The sequence below is a fragment of the Spermophilus citellus genome (assembly GCF_964194105.1).
Source record: "Spermophilus citellus genome assembly, chromosome: 10".
NCBI classification, from domain to species: domain Eukaryota; kingdom Metazoa; phylum Chordata; class Mammalia; order Rodentia; family Sciuridae; genus Spermophilus; species Spermophilus citellus.
In genome coordinates, this window is record NC_138197.1 from 60825960 (window position 1) to 60846737 (window position 20778).

The 20778-nt window shown below is 36.1% G+C and overlaps 1 protein-coding gene across 5 annotated transcripts in view; it reads left to right on the forward strand.

Annotated features, from left to right (window-relative positions):
• The first annotated feature begins 8260 nt into the window (after positions 1-8260).
• LRRK2 (leucine rich repeat kinase 2) overlaps positions 8261-20778 on the forward strand; it is a 136462-nt gene continuing 123944 nt past the window's right edge. For 3 of the 5 annotated variants that reach the window (XR_014024012.1, XR_014024013.1, XM_081309432.1), the window contains exons 1-5: positions 8261-9075; positions 9341-9426; positions 14006-14115; positions 16537-16625; positions 20188-20322. Coding sequence is in view for 1 of the 5 variants with exons in the window: in XM_081309432.1 (XP_081165558.1) it covers positions 8925-9075; positions 9341-9426; positions 14006-14115; positions 16537-16625; positions 20188-20322 (571 nt within the window). In the remaining 4 variants the exon portion in view is untranslated. The remainder of the gene's footprint in view (positions 9076-9340; positions 9427-14005; positions 14116-16536; positions 16626-20187; positions 20323-20778) is intronic. The other 2 variants (XR_014024010.1, XR_014024011.1) reach the window with 2 other exon arrangements.

Here is a 20778-nt window from a genome sequence, read left to right on the forward strand (position 1 = left end):
ATGTAATAATAAGAATTAAAATTTATTATGAAAATTACAATAAAGTCAACTTGTAGGTGCTAGCTGCTTGGTGAGCATGAAATCAGGAAAATAATTAGTCAAATGATTAGAAATCACAAGCTACCTATCATTTTCTTGCCTTCATAACAAATTCAAAGTTTTCTTTTCCCTAATTGTCAACTCCAAAAAGACTTCCTTTCCTTCGCTGTCACTTGGATGTGCTACAGACACACAGCATCCACAATAACAAAACTGGAATTCTTCCTTGTCTCTCTTTGCTTCCCCCAGCCTTTCTCCACCTCTGGGGGTCCTTGGCTTGGTGAATGGTGCCACCATCACCTGGTTATAAGTTTTCAGCCCTCTTTTGTACCCTCTCCTCAAGTCAGTATCTAAGTTCAGTCAATCAGGGCCATCAACAATTTTCCAATCATATCACCATGGCACCATTCAGACTCTAGCCTCTCTCTCCTTTAATAGCCATCAGACTCACCTTCTTTTCATCTAATTTTGTCCTTTCAGTCTCTTCCCCCACCTTACATGAATTACCCTTGTCACAGGGACAGGGATCAAATCTTCTCACATCACTACCTTAGGCAACTCTGCAGTAGTCAATCTGTTGTTCTTCAAGAAAACCCCACATGATGCCTAATGTGACTTAGAATGTCCTTCCTGATGTGCCACAGCTCACCCTCCTGACTTTATCTCCTGCCCCTTTTCCAATCATGCTGGACTTCAGCTGACAGATCTACATTTCTGATCAGAGAATGTTATGCCAGCTGCTGTTGGCAGTCACCCTTCAGCTGTCATCCCTTTTCAGAATTGTCTGTATTTGATGACATTCATGTGGAGTTATAAAGAACTGGTCTAAGGCTCATTCAACTTAGGACAGCTCCAAAACGCCATCTCAGCTTCCTGGCAGGGGTTGACAGAGGCTCCCGTGAGACTGTATCACAGCCAGCTTTTCAATCTGCTCAAACATGTTTCATTTTCTTTTCTTCCATACTACCTGATAAAGAGCACATAACTAAACAACCTAAAATATATGTGACTAAAAAACCTCCTGCATGCTAATCTCTATCTTAAAATCTGTTTCCTGGAGAATCCAACTTGAAATAACTTTCTGGTTTGCATTTCTGGTTCTAGCCATACTAAATGTTGAGTTTCCATCCTTCTCTCTTTCATCTTCAGACCTGTGCTAGGAACATAGGAACATTTTACTTTCCTATTTAAAAAGATCCCCCTTTCATGAATTCTTTTTTTTTTAAGAGAGAGATAGAGAATTTTTTAATATTTATTTTTCAGTTTTCGGCGGACACAACATCTTTGTTTGTATGTGGTGCTGAGGTTCAAACCTGGGCCACACGTACGCCAGGCGAGCGCGCTACCGCTTGAGCCACATCCCCAGCCCTTTCATGCATTCTTATAGTAACCTGTACTTATTCCATTGCAACACTCATTACTCTGCCCTTTAACATTCGTAGATTATAAACTCTGTTAACTTTTCTTATCTCCAGTGCCTTGCACATAACAGAGTTTTAATAAATAATTAAAACATTCATTCATTCATTCATTTTGGTAATAGGATAGTTTTGCTGGATTATTCAGAATCCAGTGGCCAAGACATGCTCTGATTTTTTTCCTACCAAAATTCACATTAATGAATGAATTACTAGATGAGCATTTCTTAAGTTTGCCTATTGCTATCTTTTCCATTTCATGTTTCAAAACCCTTCAGATAAATACATTTGTTCTTTTAGATCTATCAATGTATTTAATCATTAAGTATAGTGTTGTCAGGCTTGGTACAGTTGTCTCTCTTTTAAGTGATTTCAATGTATTTTTTTTTTGTCTTATCTGCTTTTTAAATTTATTTTGTTCTTCAAATTTCTCAAGTTCCTATGGAGATCTGGAGCTGCCCTCTGTAATTCCCATAGTCTCGCTGCCAATAATAACATGCCTAGGATGGTGGGGACCATATCAACAATTTCTTTCTATTTTTTTTTCTGTAGGTTTAATGTTTCTTTTTCTGTTATGAAGTAAAGTAAATACATTTTTCCCACTGTCAATAGCAACTTACGTTGCTTTTTAGCAGAATCATTGCTCATACTCCGGAGGAAAAAAATAAATACTGGGGAAAAAGGTGATGATACATTTGGAAGTAATAATAAGAAGATTCAGAAAGATTGTTCTCAAAGTTACTCAACATGTGAGAAACAACACCTCTTCAATATACAAAAACTACCTGAATCCTCTTGTAAAACATCATCCATCTCATTCACAGCTCCCTGAGTGTGCTACAGTTGGACTTCAGAATTCACCACTGCGCAGAATTGTTCTCAGCGAGGTCATCTCTGTTACCCAATCTCAAAAGCACTTTACAGTCCTTCCTGCTCTTGAAGTTTCCAGTAAACACTTCCCTTTCAAGTACTTGCCTTCATTCTCTCCTTTTTCTCTTCCCACCCCTTTGCTAGACCTCCTAAGCCTCCTTTCCCTGTTTTGCCACTTCATTCTTGGGTCCCCTTTGTTCCTTCTGTCACATCTTTTCTAATATTAAAGTTTATATAATTTTCTTTATTATTATTATTTTTTCTGGGGATGGGGATCCAACTCAGGGACATGTTAGACAAGTGCTCTACCACTGAAATATATACTCAGCCCTTCCCTTTTTTTTTTTTTTTTTTTTTTACTATACAATGTTTCTTATAATGTTCCTTTTTTTCCTATAAAGGAATATAATAAAAATTTCATCATTTTATTAATCTTGTACTTATGTTTTACTGGTAAAGATTAAAAACCATGACTAATAATTTTGTTTTATTTAATCCAAGAAATATCACTTGATCACCTATAATATGTCCAGCAACACCAAAGCAAAAGCTTATTTTGGGCGAAATGGGGATTTATTTCAGCACTGTCTGATACTTTATGTCAGCACTGTTTCTGATATTCTTAAACTTTACATCCACTTTAGAATTTTTAAACTAGAACATAATATTGACACATAATTATGGGAGCCTTCTTTTCCAAGGAAACCAAGCATGAAGACTGCAGATACTCTGCTGTTCTAATCTCAGAGTGACTCATATTTGACTTTAATGAGAGATTATTTCAGATGATATGGGGAGAATATCAAACCTCAAGTACAGTTATCATTTTCATCTCTGGTTCAGAAACTAGAAAAAAGTTGCTTTCAGCATATATGAGGTGCTGATAATAAAAGGTAAGTACAGGGTTTGTGATTAGATAGCTTCATTCTGGTTTAATGAAACTCACCTAACAAAGACACAATAATGGAGAAAGACTGGAAGTCTGAGAATCTGCTGTCCTCTAGTCCTTTTCTTCCTCTTGATGATGACTTTGGGGAGATCATTTTATTCCTCTAATCTTCCATTTTCATTTATTCAATCATCCATCCATGTTAATGGTTTTTGAAATGGCTACTCTGTGCCAAGGTCTGTTTTGGACAGTGAGTTTAGGATGAAACCCAAGATGTCTTCATGGAATTTTCAATCATCAGTGAATTTTTGAGATTCGGGCCCTAATACCTGGGTCATTGTTAGGGGAAGATGTAGACTTCGAACTATAGCCTATGTCCAGTGGGTCCATGGGTATTCAGTTTGAATTTTTCTGTTTTTTTTTATGCTATTATAACACTTTTTTGGGTGTTTTTAGTGTATATTAATGTTAATACCATATTTTCAAAATATATTTTCTAATATTAAAGTTTATATAATTTTCTTTACATTGTTTTTTTTTCTGGTGATGGGAGTCCAACTCAGGGACATGTTAGACAGGTGCTCTATCACTGAACTATATGCTCAGCCCTACCCTTTTTCTTTTTTTACTATAATATTATACAATGCTCTATGAAAAACGTAACACAGAAAAGTATAAATACCATGAAAATTACTTCTAATTCTATCACTGAACAAGAACCTCTTACATTGGATGTCTTATATAATTTTAGTAGTTTTTTGTGTGTACATTTTTTATTGTTTTGGATCAAAATTCTGGAATCTTATGACCTGCTTTTTTATAAATTATGAATAATTTATCATTTCCTCCTAACAAAATTCCACATCAGTTGAAAAGACTTCTTTGCTAATTTGGTAAGCACTTTTCAAGAGCTAATTTATTGTTTTATTTGTTATTTTAAGCACTAATGAAGTTGAACATACATTTGATAATTTATAATATGAACTAAGTTAGAAAAATAATATGGATATTAATATAATGAATAACCAAAAACAAACTTTAGGGGAAATGTTACAAAAACAATTGGAGCTTCCAATACATTCTTCCTAGATCCATTTCTACTTTCCTGTCACCAGAGATAACTACTAGCTAGGATTTGGTAGATATTATTCCCATGTATAATTTTTATATTTTACTGCATACATATGTTTTCCTAAAGTGTATACCTTGACTATCTTATAGTATTAGAGTATTAATATTATGCTATATGTATCTTACTATAAATTTTTTAAAGCCCATTTTTTTTGTTGTTGTTATTTAGTTGTGTTGGCACATAGAGCTCCAGTTCAATAACTTTCACAGATAATATAAGTCCTTTTTATGAATATATGCAACTTCAGTATTGGAGGACATTTTGCATTTTCATTGTGAGAAAAAAATGCTGCACTGAATGTTCTTTTACAAATATTTTATGCAGATTTTGAGAGTTTCTCTAAGAATATCCTTAGAGTGAAAGTATCAAATCATGGAATAGCTATATCTCCAAACTTACTAGATATTGCCAAAATGATTTTTCTGACTCACACTCCCATTGGTACTGTAAAAGTAGGAGTATAGTTACTTTACATCCCAGCCAATAATTGATATCATCAAACTTTAACTGTGAGGTTGATTTGAAGGGTGTGGAATAATATCTCATTTTGCTTTAATTTATATTTCCTGGATTACAAGAGAAGTAGAGCATCTTTTGATAGGTTTCTTAGACAATAGATATTTCCTCTTCTGTAAATTACCTTTTATTTCTTTTGCTCATATGAAAACTCATGCTTTTTTACTTTATGATTTGTGATAGTTCTTTTTATATATTCCCCTATTAATTTTTCATTTCTTATGTGTATTGCAAAAATGTCTTCCAGTATGTGTTCATCTTTTAACCTTGTTGATGGACTCTTTGGTATACTTAGTTGCAACTTTTAATGTCTCTGAATTTAAGCTTCTTTTTTATGAACTATAATTTTTGTCTTGTGTTTCCCTACATTGAGGTCAGAAAGAAAGAGAGTTTCATTTTTCATAAAGAAATGTTCAATCTATGTGGAACTTATTTTTGAATATGACATAACATAGAATATGAGTTGATGCTTTTTCCACAATCAGTGGTCTCAGATTCATTTATTCAATTGTTCTTTTTCTTCTCATTGATGCAAAGTGCAACACTTCTGTATGTTTAAGGGTGTGTTTTCAGATTTCAATATTCTTTCATTAGTCATTTTGAGTAGCTGTGTCAATAATGTACTGATTAATTTCTATAGTTTCACAATAAGACAATCCTTCTTATTTTGTGCAAGTTGTGTCCTGTATAAGGGCACCAGGATGAATGGATGGGTGGAGTCTGAAAGTCAAAGCCTAATTGGTATACCCTGGCATGGGGCTGTGTCTGCCTGGAAGGAAGGTCACTTTTTTGTTTGTTTGTTTGAGTTATTCCCAAGTCCCCCCCCCTTTTTGTTGTCATTGCAAATACAAACACACTCAATTATACTTTGTAACTGTCTCACTGATGCTTATGAGCATAATTTCTAGGTAAAGATGAACATATTTATCTTTTATTTACTGTTTACTCAGTGAATTTCCTGTTCATTTATTTTTTCTTAGCATTTCTTTTTTTTTCTTAAAGAGAGAGTGAGAGAGGGAGAGAGAGAGAATTTCAATATTTATTTTTCAGTTATCGGCGGACACAACATCTTTGTTGGTATGTGGTGCTGAGGATCGAACCCGGGCCGCACGCACGCCAGGCGAGCGCGCTACTGCTTGAACCACATCCCCAGCCCCTTTCTTAGCATTTCTGAGGAGTGATTTGTAAGAACTGTTATATAAAGACTAATTGGCTGGCAGGGCGAAGTGGCGCATGTTGGTAATCCCAGCTGCTTGGGAGGCTGGGACAGTAAGATCAGGGGTTCAAAGCCAGCCTCAGCAAGATGAAGTGCTAAGCAACTCAGTAAGACCAAAATACAAAATGAGGCTGGACATGTGGCTCAGTGGTTCAATATCTGGTACCCAAAATAAATAAATAAATAAATAAGACTAATTGTCATATGTACTCTGTGATTCCCCTTGTCCCCTTTTTGTCATTTTATCTATCTATCTGTCTATTTATTTATTTATTTTTGACTGCAAAAACTTAGGGAGCCACTATAGTTTCTTTCCTTATTCTTGTTTTCTTATACCAAGATTAAATAACTAGTAATCTATATTTTTTTTCCTTAAGTTTATTTTAATTTAATTTTTTAATCTTCTGCAGTTTGATTTGGTGTTTTCTGTAATTAGTAATATCAGTTTTATTTTTTTCTTTCCAGGAACTTAGCCAAATGTTTCATTACTATTTTATTCTCCACTGAACACTGCCTTAATCTTGAATTCCTACCTGTAGCTTTCATTGTCATTCTTAACCACCTGAAGAGTTGATAAGCCTTGGGATTTTAATCAATTAATTAAACATTTTGAAAGCTCAGAGGATTACTTTGCCCTACCACTGCAGGAGTTCATGGAAGGATGTTCCCAGCAGTGAAATCATATCCCGGCATTGCCTTCTCACAGTCTGGCCAAGGTGAGTAGATAATAAATAGGCAATAGAGGGATGAACGGATTGAAGAAAATAGGAGGCACCTTTTTACTTAGGGTTATTTTATTTTGGAAGAGAGTTAGGTTTCAATTTCTTTCAAAGTAGTAAACCAGTAGACTGGGAAGGGAGAAACCAAGGCATAATAGGAAGGAAGGCATAAAAGGCAGAAATTCTAGGAATGTTTGAAATATAGATTTAGTAGTCAGCAGTTGAAACAAGTTCAGAAACCACTTAGAACATGATATATAAGTCTGATAAAGGTAATAAAGTTGAGTTTTTTTTTTCATTATGGAAAGTTATATACAAACAGTATAATAGACTACATGAACTCATTGCTTGCATAACTTAAACAAGTATCAACTCAAAAATTATTACTTTGTTATGCTTCTACCCATTTTGTCACTTTTTCTACCACTAGATTACTTAAAAGCAAATTTTAACTATTCTGTCATTTCAAATATAGGTATATAAATGTTACTGTAAAAGGTAAAAACTCTTTGCAACAAGCATTTTTCATAATATCTAGGTTGAGTTTGATTTTGCTACCTGAGTTTGAATTTGATACCTGAATTTGTAATATATAGCTCATTCTGGTTAAACTGGTGGAGTGTGAAGAAACTTCAGCCTGGAGTAAAGTGATCTCTCTGGTTAGACCCTGGTTCTCAAAATCCCACCTGTGTGACTCTAGAAAAGTTATTTGCATATCAACTGCAGCTCTGTTTCCTCCTTAATAAAAGAAAGATATTTAGGAAAGATTTATTAATTTCAGCATGGTCATGAGCATGAGGTGAGATTAACAGATATGGGGAAGGGAATCAAAAGTTTGGAAGTGCTTACTTCCAGTCTAATCCTCTTCTTTTTAAATGACCTTGAGGATAGATAAACTGAAGGAAATAGATATCTTTGCTTAAGCTTTGTTTGCAGTGTTCTTTCTGATTGTTTCTCTTCCTGAAAAATACATCACTGTGAGCCTCTGTGTGTGTGTGTGTGTGTGTGTGTGTGTGTGTTCTCTGGCACACCAGACAAACCATCCACCATTAAGCTGTGTACCCCAGGCCCCGCTTTAACTTTAGAGATCTTGACATCCTTACTCATAAGCAATTCTCATTACCAGATCAGTATTGCTTTTTCCACCCTGTCTTTCTCTTGATTCTAATGGCGCTGAGAACGGACTACTTTTTGGTGTGCTCCAACTCTAAGCATCCTGCCTAGTGCAAACGCAAATTTTCAAAGGTCAATCGAGTGACATTTTGGCAACCACAGCTTTCGAAAACAAAAACGAATTTTACTTCTTCCCTACAAAAGCCACAACAATCACAGAGAAGAATGTAACTGGGAAAATTTCGATTGCTAAACTCTCCATCCTTTGGGGGAAATTACTCATCTCCCTAGAGCGGCAGAGAATGTTTTCCTAAAAGGGGCCCACTGGGTGGTGTCCTCTTTTCCCAACGCCCTGATTTCTATTCTTAGATCTGGAGATAGGCGACTTTCATTTTTTTTTTCCTCTTCCTAGTTCCTAGTCCTTAGGAAGGGCTGCAGAGGCCGGGCTGGCGGGTCGCTGCGGGTGGGCTCGGGGCAGGCTGTGCGCTTCCTTCCCGCCGCGGCCGGGCTCTAGGCCTGGGACTTGGCGGAGTCCGCTCAGTCAGTTTCTTCCAGCTCTACTCCGGGCGGCGCCGCCGCAGCGAGTGGGATCCGGTCTGAAGAGGCGGCGCACGCCCGGGTCGGTCCCGGCGGGCGTGGGGCGAGGGCGGTGGGTGGGACACGGTCACGGTCACCGTCCGCCCCGCTGGCCCGCACTCTGTCCGCGCCTAAGGTCGCCGCCACGGTTATGCGCGGCGCGTCGCCGCGGCCAAGCCTGGGGCAGGCCACTCAGCTGGTTTTGGGGCCTGGGTGGGGGAGGAGAAAGCCGGGGAGGAGGGTTTAGGGAGAGGGAGGGCAGCGCAGGGCGGGGAGCCGCCGCCTTCCTCATAAACAGGCAGGTCGGGTGCCGACGGGGCCCGCGGGTAGCGCTGGCCGCCGGCGGTGAGCGGCTCTGGCCCGGGAGCAGTGGCCCCTACCCGCATCAGTGGGCATTCGTGCCGGGAGGGGTGGCGGGTTTGCAGCAGGAGCCACTATGGCTAGTTGCAGCTGTCAGGGCTGCGAGGAGGACGAGGAAACTCTGAAGAAGTTGATAGTCAGGCTGAATAATGTTCAAGAAGGCAAACAGATAGAAACGCTGGTCCAAATCCTGGAAGACATGCTGGTGTTCACCTACTCGGACCATGGTAATCATTTGCAAGGCAACTGCTCCTTTATTCTCCCCTCCTTCTCACTTTTGCAAACTTTCTCCCCTGCCCTTTGGAGCTTGCCCAAACCCGAACTCTTCAGAATCCCCAAACTCCCTGCTCCTTTCCTTAAGGCAAAAAGGACCTGAGAAATCTAGGAAGATCTTGAGCTCATCTGTTTTGCTTTTTTTCCCCTTGTAAAAATTTAAAGGGATGGTGTGGATCCTGACTTTGCCTCCCCACCCCCCACCCCCTTCTTTTCCAGCCTCCAAGTTGTTTGAAGGCAAAAATTTCCACGTGCCTCTGTTGATCGTCCTGGACTCCTATATGAGAGTTGCCAGCGTGCAGCAGGTAAAAAGGAATTTTCACTTTGCTCATCCCGCTTCTGTTGGGAAGACACGTTTTTCTGTCAGTGTTATACATCCGGAGCTCTTTGGCATGATAAACCGCTGATGGTGATTTTTAGGATGGAAACATGGGCAAATCATTAGCCGATTTAACAGAGTATAAGGAAGGGCCCACTACAGGTTCCCTGACTTTCAGAGGTGACTTTGTAAAAACCGACTGACAGAATATGGATGGTAGTGGGAGGAGAATAAAACTAGGTTGAGGATTAGTTCTTTTATTGGCAAGATGAGTTCCTTAGTGTTTGGATCAAAGTATTCTAAGAATCTTCCCAATGTGAAGCACGTCCTAGATATGGCACCACTGTGCATAGTTTGGGAAAGAGAAATAATTAACAGTAATACCGTACAATTAAGTAACTGGCAAACACTCATAAATTTCAGCTCGTTTTGTTTTTTAACTTAAAGACAGATTTCTAGCCTCTAGTTGTCATATACCTTATAGTGTATAAAAAATGATGTTTTATGGTTCTATTTGTTTAAATACATGCTTTGCAAATGCTGTTATGTAAAATGAAGGCAAAAGCACGACTTTTAGAATCTGTAGTATAGGACATCCAGAAATATGCTAAATACCTTGAATATATTTAAAAACCAGCCCTAAAATGATAATTAAGAATGATTTAGAGTTAAGACAAAAATACCCAAGGTGATAACTTCATCTAGAGCATTTTGAGACTTGGGGAACTGAAATCAGTTTTGTCATCTGCATACTAAGTCATGCAGGACAAGAGAAGTGGCCTTTAAACTTTATGGAGGTGCAGTTAGAAAAACCAATTTTTTTTTTTTTTTTTTACTATTCATTTGAGAGGCTAAACCAAAGTAAGAATTCTATCAATCTCTATATTGATGTTTGTCTCTTTGTTTTTATGTTCTTTACCTAGCCATATCTAGTCTGGGTGAACGACGTATCTAGCTTCTTTTTATATAAAGACATTTATATATGGAATAAATATTTTCATTTTTCTTCAATAAAATATTTCCCATCTATTGATTTTTCAAACAAAACTGATAAAAGTTGGAGGCATGATGTGATATTGTTCTTTTTAGCACTTTAAGTCTGAATTTTGTCCATGGAATGTGAGTCACTTCTTAGGCACTGGCCTATTGTGCTTGCTGGTCTCCACCCACATCATCCTTCTTACTAGTCTCTGCTTTGTGTTCAAAATGTCTGATTCTGGCTGCCTCCATTCCCAGGCTCTGTGCTTGGTAGACTCACCCTTGCTTGGTACCACACCAACTCCTGGGTAGGCTTCGTTCTGTAGAGTCCAGAGGAGACAGTGGCAGACTTGAGAACCCAAGGGAACCTGAAACATACTCACTACCTAATTCTATTTTCTTTTTTTGTCAGGGGGATGCTGGCTATTAACCCCAGGGCCTCCCAAATGCTAAGCGTACCTTCTACCATCAGCAACATCCCCAGCCTCCCCTAATTCCTAATTTTAGAAAGTGTCCACATCTAGGTACACTTGTCTGGAATAGTTATGAACGTTACTTAAAATCCTTGCCAAGAAAGGAACAGAGGCCGTGTAGATTGGAAAATAAGCAACAGTTTTTTGATTTGATAATTTAATGGGATAGAATAATGAATGAATTTCAGTGTCATACATATATACATCTGCAAAGAGCATTGTGCATATGATGACATCATTTGATTTTCACTGCCCTCTCAGACATCTTACTGGGTATTTTACACTTGTGGTGGCTCAGTAAGACCAGGTAGCCTCTGAAGATCAGGGAGCTTGTGACAGAGTCAGGATTCAAATCTTTTCACTCCTTCAAAATCTACATCAAACAGTCCACTAGCCACTGAATTCACAATCCTTTTGTGTAAACATGTAAAAAATACAATGTTTGGTACAATGTGGTCTCACTATCTACAATGTCATCAATTATCATTTAATTATTGTTGGTCTTCTTAAAGGTATACACTGGGGTCTCTGCTGATATTTTAATACTCTCCTTGAAAGTAGTTTGTTTCCTCTAAATTTCCTCACCATATTGGTGTAATTAGTGTAGTGATCCTTTACTGCTTTATATTTCAAAATAGCTGGAAAGGTCAAATTAAAACTCTTAACAATAGAAGGAGTTAAATAAATTACTCTTTGGAACGGTTTGTTTCCAGAAGTCATTAACTATGATATTCCAGACTCTGAATGTTTATTCTCAAGGTCTTATTATATTTTATTAATGATTCTTAGTAAATGACAATCTTTAGAGAATTGGTAGTTAGACCAGCTGCCATGTACTTTTTTCTATCTGCTATTCATTTTCTCTCTGCTTCTCAGTTTTACTTTCCTTTATCTACAAAGTTTCACCCTTTGAAGAAGCAGAGCAAAATAAATGAAAGTGACTAAAATTTTCTTTAACCCCTCAACTCTTTCCCGATTTGCAGAATTAGATGCTTGAGTTTATAGAATGATTATAATAAAGCAAAGCTACTAATTTAATTATATTGTAAATGGTGCAGGATGGAAATCTTCTCTCTTTGAAAGAAAAGCTCTTAATTGACTAGATTAATGAATCAGTTGTTATCTCTGCTTTGCTGCTGGAGGTTCTGCTTAATCAAAGAAGCTCCACTCGGTGATTGCAAGTTCAGTTGCCTGACTCTTCCTGCAGTTGATGCTGCAGCTTTACCAATCCAAACAAAACAGGTTTTCTCCTTGAGTCAGCCATGCAGGTACAGACATGAGTTTAGCATCCCTATGTGATTTTTTCCCCCATTAGAAGCTCTTCAGAATGTTATTTAATTTTTTTTTTTTTTTTGAGGAGAAGAGTCTCAATGTATTTTACGAAAGCTCAAAATAACCAGTTTCTATGATAGCTAGATTATCAATGTCTGTTCAGCTTAGGTGGAGGAGGATGTCCTATTTAAACATAGGTAAAAATACCTGTTAGAAATCATTACCTTTTAAAGCAATTTGAAATTATATAAAAGGATGTAGTGGCAAAGTAAAGCAGTTTGTGGCTTAATCTGAAAAAAATATTGTGAAGAGATTTTATAAATAAGATTATAGAGATAATCTTGTAAAGAGATAGACAGAATTTTTATCTCTGTGTTTACTGCTATAAACAAGTAAGAAACATGTGCTGCTATTCCTACACATTTCTCACTTTGTCATTCAACTCTTTGGATCATTCAACTCCAGTTGTACATCCAGTCTTATCCAGTGACACTATCCTCCCCCGGAGCAGTCTTCTTACCACTTAGCTACCTGCCCCCATGTCTCATCAGTTTTAGAAGGGTTTTTTAAAATCTGGATTAAGTTCTGCATCCTCCACGTTATGTCTTTCTTTGAACAATCCTAGCTCATAGAAGGTACTTTTAGTATTCATTTTATTGGTCTTTATAATACATCATACTTAGATACTTTTTTGTTAGTCTTAGATGCAACATTTATATACATTTTGTTTCTTTTTTGACCACATGAAGTACAGTTTTCTAATACAATGGAAAGAATTGAAGATAGTTTTGTTTACATAGTAATATACAGAAGGAAGTATGGGTTAAATTTTTTTTTGGGGGGGGGTATTGGGGATCAAACCGAAGGGTGCTTAACCTGTCAGCCATATCCCAGCCATTTTAAATATTTTATTTAGAGATAGAACCTTACTGAGTTGCTTAGGGCCTTGCTAAATTGCTGAGACTGGCTTTGAACTTGTGATCCAACTTTCTCAGCTTCCTGAGCCCCTGGGATTACAGGTGTGCACCACTTGCCTGGCTAAATTTAATCTCTTGTTTGGAATTAATATCTCATTTTTTTCCTCCCAGGGGTAAAAAGCACTTTATTCAAATTGTCATGTGTAAATGGACTGAGTGTAAACATATTTACAATGTATCAATGAGTTCCAGCATCATTGGAAAGGTGAAAGAGCCTTGGGCATTTGTGATGTCCAGACCACATCAATTCATAGTTAGACTTTGTAGAGAATTTTAAAGCAGACCTTGAGCACTTCTGCCTCCTTCTTTTATTACAGTCCCTTATTTTTTTTCTCCTGTACCAAATGTAGATTCAATCATAAGCTAAGCCATTTCTCTTGCCTCTGTTAGTCTAACCCCATTAGTTGAGGAACTGTCATTTCTGATAACTTATACTTTGCTACTAAACTCTCAAACTACCCCAAATTCTCCATTCCAACTCACATTGTTTTCCCAATGTGAGTTGGGAAATACCTGGAAGAGATTCTGTCAGGGAGATATATGTTAGGAATGTACTAGGAGGTGAGTATAGCCATTCTTGCACTTAATTTTGGTATGCTCTCTTAAGTTCTTCTTTGCAGGTTATTTTAGTTTATTTTGTTATAATATACTTATTTTTATACCCTTCTTGTATGACTCTTTGAATAATATGTATTCTAAATATATGACTTGCATTCATTTTTCAGAAAGTGTTTCAAGGTATTGTTTTAAAATAATTATTTAAAAATGATAGAATCACCTATCCCACTGAGAATGAAGATTCATGTTTGAAAAATGTTATATTAGCATCTTTTTAAAATGTGAATATTTGTTATCTTTCTTTCAGGTGGGTTGGTCACTTCTATGCAAATTAATAGAGGTCTGTCCAGGAACAATGCAGAGCTTAATGGGACCCCACGATATTGGAAATGACTGGGAAGTCCTTGGTGTTCACCAGTGAGTATGACAGATGTGTCTATACCTATGACAGTCTTTCTCTTAAAATACTGCTTGGGATCCAAGGCCATTATTGTGAAATTCTTCAAAATATAGGCACTTTTCCTTGACTCACTGGTTTGCATTTATAGATAGCTTTAATCTGAAATCATATTGGTGGTATAATAATAATAATAATAGTCACTTTATTTTAACAATATAATCTACAATTATATAATGTATGAGTTGTAGATTTTAGATGGGTAATTAATAATTCAAACCAGAAAAAGAGTCTTTTACTTTTTAATAGTGGAACTATCAGGACTACCAGTTTTTTAAAAAAAAAAAAATAGGGGAACTGAAAAGTTAGTTCTATAAGTAGTAATTTGAATGTTTATGCTTTACTGTCTTTAAATAGTATAGGTTTATTCATATGTACATATTTAGTGAGTTTAAATATGGTTTTCAAAAGAAAAAAAGAAAATTACCTTTAGTACATGTACAGTCAGGTCTTGATAACTATTTTACCAACTACCTTTCTGCAGTTTTCAGCATAATCACTTATTAGATGAGACTGCTTTCTTAAGCCACAATTAGTTAAGAAAGAATTTTCTGAGGAAAATTTATTTCCAGGAAAATTCTTTTTTACAAACTTAGTTTCTCAACATTTAAAAAGTATCTTCTGCCATTTACTTTAAGTTTTCTTTATACTTAATTTCACTTATCTTTACTGCAGAGAAGGCAATTGTGGCTATATTTTGCTTCCAAAGATGTATTGCTTAAGAAAAATACAACTTAGGAAAAACTAAATTTTATACTTTGTATTGTTTATCAGCACAAATAATAGATCAACAATATATTCAGACCAATTAGAGCTATATGTTTGTTCATAGGTGAGCATATCTCATATCCAAGTACTAAGATATGAGTATAGCCAGTCTTGCATTTAATATTTTGTTATGCTCACTAAAACCCCATGTAAGTACTTAGTGCTTATGTATTTTTTCTATTTTTGATAAATATTTGTTGCTGATATTTAGTTTCTGCCATATTAAAGGTATGTTTTGGATAAAGCATGTTTACAATTAATCCATGCTCTCATCTTCAAACTCATCTCTGAAATTCTGAATCAGTTATATGGCATTTAATAAGGAGTAATCCAAAATTACTATAATTAGTAATTGTAACTTTAAGGAAAGATTCCCAAAGGTTGAGAGTGTTGGAAACTGATCTATTCATATTTTAGAACAGAACAACTGTTAAGTTATACTACTTATTTACTCACTAACTTACTTGTTCATTTGTTCATTTACCTTTATTAAGTCCCCACTCTAAGCCAGAAGTAAGCCAGAACAGGATAGATACAGTGTTCTTTACAGTGGAGCCTATTAGATGATTCCCATCAAAAACTTACTGTAAAACATATTTCTTTATATCCAGAGACCTTTTCTCACAAAAGATCTACAAATACTAAAGAAAAATGTTTTCTCTAGTGTTGAATTCAATAATAGTAGGAGTGGAACAGGGAAAGGTTGGGTGGGGGGAGATAGGAGGAGGGTTGACTGAAAATTGAAGAAAAGAATCTCTAAGTTCCTCACCTTGCTGATTAGAAATCATGTGACAAGTCTCTTGAATTCTGTTAGAGCTCTGAATATCACAAGCTGGGTTTCCTCCTGACAAAAGCCAAATAACACCAGGCAGGAATAGACTAAAGATTTTATTTTGGAATTAATAATGCAGGGATTAAAATCTCATGAATTAGAACTAATTAAATGCTGTTGAGAGACTGAGTTCACTTTCCAATATAACATATTATTTCTCTTTCAAACACAGTAACAATAATTTAAGTATTTAAATGAATTCTTTATATACATACTAGCATCTCTTAGATATTTCTATGTTGATGTATCAGTATGAAAAATGTAATTGATAGGTTTTCATCACATATAAAAATAATCTGGACTGGTTGATGTATGCAGCTCTTCATGATAGTTTGGATATGGAGTTGGCTGAAAATAGTTAACTGAATTTGAATTTTTAAAGGAAGGAAAATGAGCAGTAGTTATAACTTTTCTGAGGAGTGAGGAGACTCATAATAGTTCCTTGTTAAATTTCATTGTTTTTGTTTTTCTTCCAACTTTGTTGAGATATAGTGGAGAGTTAAAAATTGTATGTATTTAAGGTATACAACTTGATGATTTAATATATGTATGTACTGTGAAATATGCTCCACATTGAAGTAAATAACATTCCTGTTAATTTGTATAAGCTTGGTTCAACTTTGTAGGAAGAAAAAACAAAACAAAACAAAATACATGAGATTCACTATAGGAATTAAATACAATGAGACTAGCCAAAATATGCAAATAAAAAAATAATACTTAAATAAGCAAACCTCAGAATTTAACTTTTAATTATTACCTGATTTGTTTTTAACTCCAGACTGATTCTTAAAATGCTAACCGTTCATAATGCCAGTGTAAACCTGTCAACAATTGGACTGAAGGCCTTAGATCTCCTCCTAACTTCAGGTAACAGGCTTACATATTTTATGTATAAAAATATTTGAATCCATTTATTAAATGTATTTAAGTCATTTTAAGATCATAACATTATATAACCTAAATATCAGTATTTCTATATTTCCTTTGTTTCTATCTTCTCATCTCTTTATATATTTTTTTTCTTAAAAATTTCATGCAGTACCTTGATTTTAAGCAGTTCTTGATATATCACTCCCAAATCTCTATTCCAAGTGCCAATTTACTGTCAAATCTGGTCCCACATTTCACGTTCTCACTGGCTTGGTGACCATTCATTCCCTGGTCATTTTTATATCTTTCTTCATACATATCTTTTGTTATTTTTCTTGTGGTACTGGGAATTGAACCCAGGACCTCAAGCAAGCACTATAATCTGAGCTATATCCTCAGTTTTTTTATTGTGTAATTTTGGGACACAATCTCCCCAGGTTGCCCAGGCTGGCCTCAAACTTGAGATCCTTCTGCTCAGTCTCCCTAGTAACTGGGATTACAGGTGTGCATTACCATACCCAGCTCCATATTTATCTTTCATGTGTTTTCTGTGATATATGTTCTATAGTATACTATAATAGAAATATTTTAAAAGTATATAGCATTTCTTCTTAAGTGCTTGCTAGATGCCAGGCTCCACATGTAAAGTGCTTCACACACTTTTAAAAACAGCTTTGGAGGTTGGGATTTTATCTCCGTTTTCTAGGTGAGAAACTCTGATGCTTTGAGATAAGAGATTGCTTCAGCCACTAAATGGTAGAGCTAGGGATTGAAGTTATACATGTTAGTTTTTTTGTTTTTGTTTTTGCCTGGGAAAACTTCTGTATGGAAGATAATGAACTTGAACAAAGACATTTGATATGGTGCAATTCTTGTGGTCACTGCTGTGAGAGACACTAGAGGTCATGTGAAGTTCTGAGAAGAAAGGCCGCTCACAGGGACCTAATCTTTAAGCGTTGCTTAAGGTAGCACAGGGTGTTTTAGGTCAGGAGAACCATTCTTGCAGAGTTGCAGAGGCCTTGGGAGGGCAGCATGAGATCCTGGACATGTAGGTGGGGACCTATAATGTTCACATCAGCCCTTCTCTCAAGAAAGAGAGTGAAGTCAAAGGTTATGAAGGAGAAGAGATAGGAAAAGTTTGAAGATCCTGATCATTTCACCATAGCCTTTTATTAGAATATTTAATGGCATGAGCTGGGTGTGGTGGCACATGCCTGGAATCCTGGCAGCTCAGAGGCTGAGACTGGAGAATCCCAAGTTTCAAAGCCAGCCTCAGCAACAGTGAAGTGCTAAGCAACTCAGTGAGATCCTGTCTGTAAATAAAAAAATACAAAATAGGACTGGGGATGTGGCTAAGTGGTTGAGTCCCTGAGTTCAATCCCCTGTACCAAAAAAACAAAACAACAACAACAAAAAGTTAATGGCATGGTATAAACTAACTAGTTTTAACCATGAATTTTTTTAAACCCTTGTCCTTGAGAACTTCATGTATTTATTTGGTTCATTCTCCATTTGGTGGTGGACAGGAAAATGAGGGTTGATGAATCAAAAAAAAAAAAATCTTCCAACTCTGGAATATATAGAAGTTGGCAACATGCAGGCAGCTAGAAAATATGAAATATGTTTTGAAAAGATTAATTTAAATTCTCCCACATAGCAGTCAGAATTTTGAGCTACTAGGAAATTTTATATGGGTTTTTAAGTTCACTTTAGGTACTTACTTGAGGCTGATTTGTAAGTCATTTTTACTTTCTAGCCATTGATTAATCGATTTAATAGTTATTGGGTACTTACTCTTCTGGGTGCTAGATAATTCTAAGACAGATGAGGCAAAATTCCTACAATTTAGATGTTCATAATTCATCACTGCTGTCTAATATAATGTTCTCCATTGACGGAATGTCTGAATGCTCCAATACCATAGCTGGTGGTTGTATCTGGCTGGTGAACATTTGAAATAGCAGAAACTGAATCCTAATCATATTTAACAGAAATTCATTTAAATTTGAATTTAAATAGACGTTTGTGATAGTGGCTATATAATTGGACATCGCAGGCATATAGATTAAAGAATTTATGTAATTCTTTAATTTATATACTTACAATTTTTTAAATTTATATAAGCATAGTAATAATTAAAATTTAGTTGAGGAAAGTGCTACAAAAAAAATATGAAGAAAACCACTGAGTAGCTAAACTTGCTTGCAGGACATAAGGGCATGGACATGACCTGTTTAAATTTTTATCCATCTCTGCCTCTTATCAGTTGTTGGACCTTGAGTAGAGTTCTTGAGTTGCGTGTGCCTCAGTTTTCTGATCTTTAAAATGGGCATTGGGCCTACCTGATGGGATCATAGTGGTGATTAAGCATGTATAAGGAAGTGCTTCAACCAGTGACTGACACATTTATGCTGTAAAAATGTTTATTACTGCCACTCCTATTCCAGTACCATTATTTTTACTGCCCTATAGGTGTTATTTGTGTTATTTCTTAAATCATGGCAATAATAGTTTTGGTATAGAAAAGAACAAGAGTATTTCATGCAACTGAGCACGTTCAAAGGGATATTAAAAAGAAGGTTAGGGGGCTGGGGATGTGGCTCAAGCAGTAGCGCGCTCGCCTGGCATGCGTGCGGTCCGGGTTCGATCCTCAGCACCACATACCAACAAAGATGTTGTGTCCGCCGAGAACTAAAAAATAAATATTAAAAAAAATTCTCTCTCTCACTCTCTCTTTTTTTTTTTTTTTTTAAAGAGAGAGTGAGAGAGGGGAGAGAGAGAGAGAGAGAGAGAATTTTTAATATTTATTTTTTAGTTCTCGGCGGACACAACATCTTTGTTGGTATGTGGTGCTGAGGATCGAACCCGGGCTGCACGCATGCCAGGCGAGCGCGCTACCGCTTGAGCCACATCCCCAGCCCTCACTCTCTCTTTAAAAAAAAAAAAAAGAACGTTAGTATTAAGCAAGCAATTCAACATATTTGGAGTTGAGAAAAGGCATGGAAGAACATGGGGCTGATGAGATCCATGTAGTAGTTTTGGGAAGAATCGTGTTTGTCATGTTAGGGAATAAAAAGAAAGCCTTAGCAAATGTCAACAAAGGATTTACAGAATCACATTGGTTTTAGAAATATAATGCGGGGAATAAACTAATTGGGTAGGGGTTTGGGCCATGCAGAGCAATTAAGCAAATGTTTTTGCATTTTAGGTGAGATATGGTGAGGTACATGATAGGAGTGATGAGGTCTTGTTCAAAAAGAGTTTTTTTATTTAGGAGATCACACTTGAAGGGCTTAATAATGATTTAATTAGTTGGTTAGAGAGAGAATGAAAGACAGATGTAGAATGGAACATGACTGGATGTTTTCTTTTGTGAAAACTACTCTATGATAATATCACTTATGAAGAAAGGGTACAGAAGTAGTCTAGGTTTGGGGTGCCCTGACAGTTCAGAGAGTTAAATGGTCTATGTAAAATGTACCATTCATATTCCTTATGTAAAAATTACCACAACTGCTGAAGCAGCTCTTCACTTGAGCTCATTTCCTTCTCTTCATAGGTAAAATCACTTTGATGATATTGGAAGAAGAGAGTGATATTTTCTTGTTAATTTTTGATGCCATGCGTACATTTTCAGCCAATGATGAAGTCCAGAAACTTGGATGCAAAGCTTTACATGTGCTGTTTGAAAGAGGTATTTAAAAATTTCAAAAATCTTTATTTTGAAATATATATAAGAAAAAAAGGCTCATTATGGGAAAAGTATGATATAATTATGATAAGAAAAAGGTATCTAAATCATACTATTTATTAATAAATGAGTTGTCTGTCAAGGGTGAATAATAGGGTTAATCAGAAATACTGCTTGTTTCTGTGATGTGAATGTCATTCTTGGACTATAAACCATACAGTATTAGTACACTTTCATTCCATTGTATAGCAAGGCAGAATGTTCACTTTAAAAACCAGATTGCATGGGTGCTAATAAAGAAAAATATAAAACCATGAATCAAGCATAGGTTAACTTGGGTTTATGATGAGTCATCACCCAAGATCTTAAAAATTGATAAAGACTCTGGATAATAAACCAGGGTTCATAAATTGTCCCTTAGGACACAGAGCAATGTGTATTTTATAGCATGGCACTGAT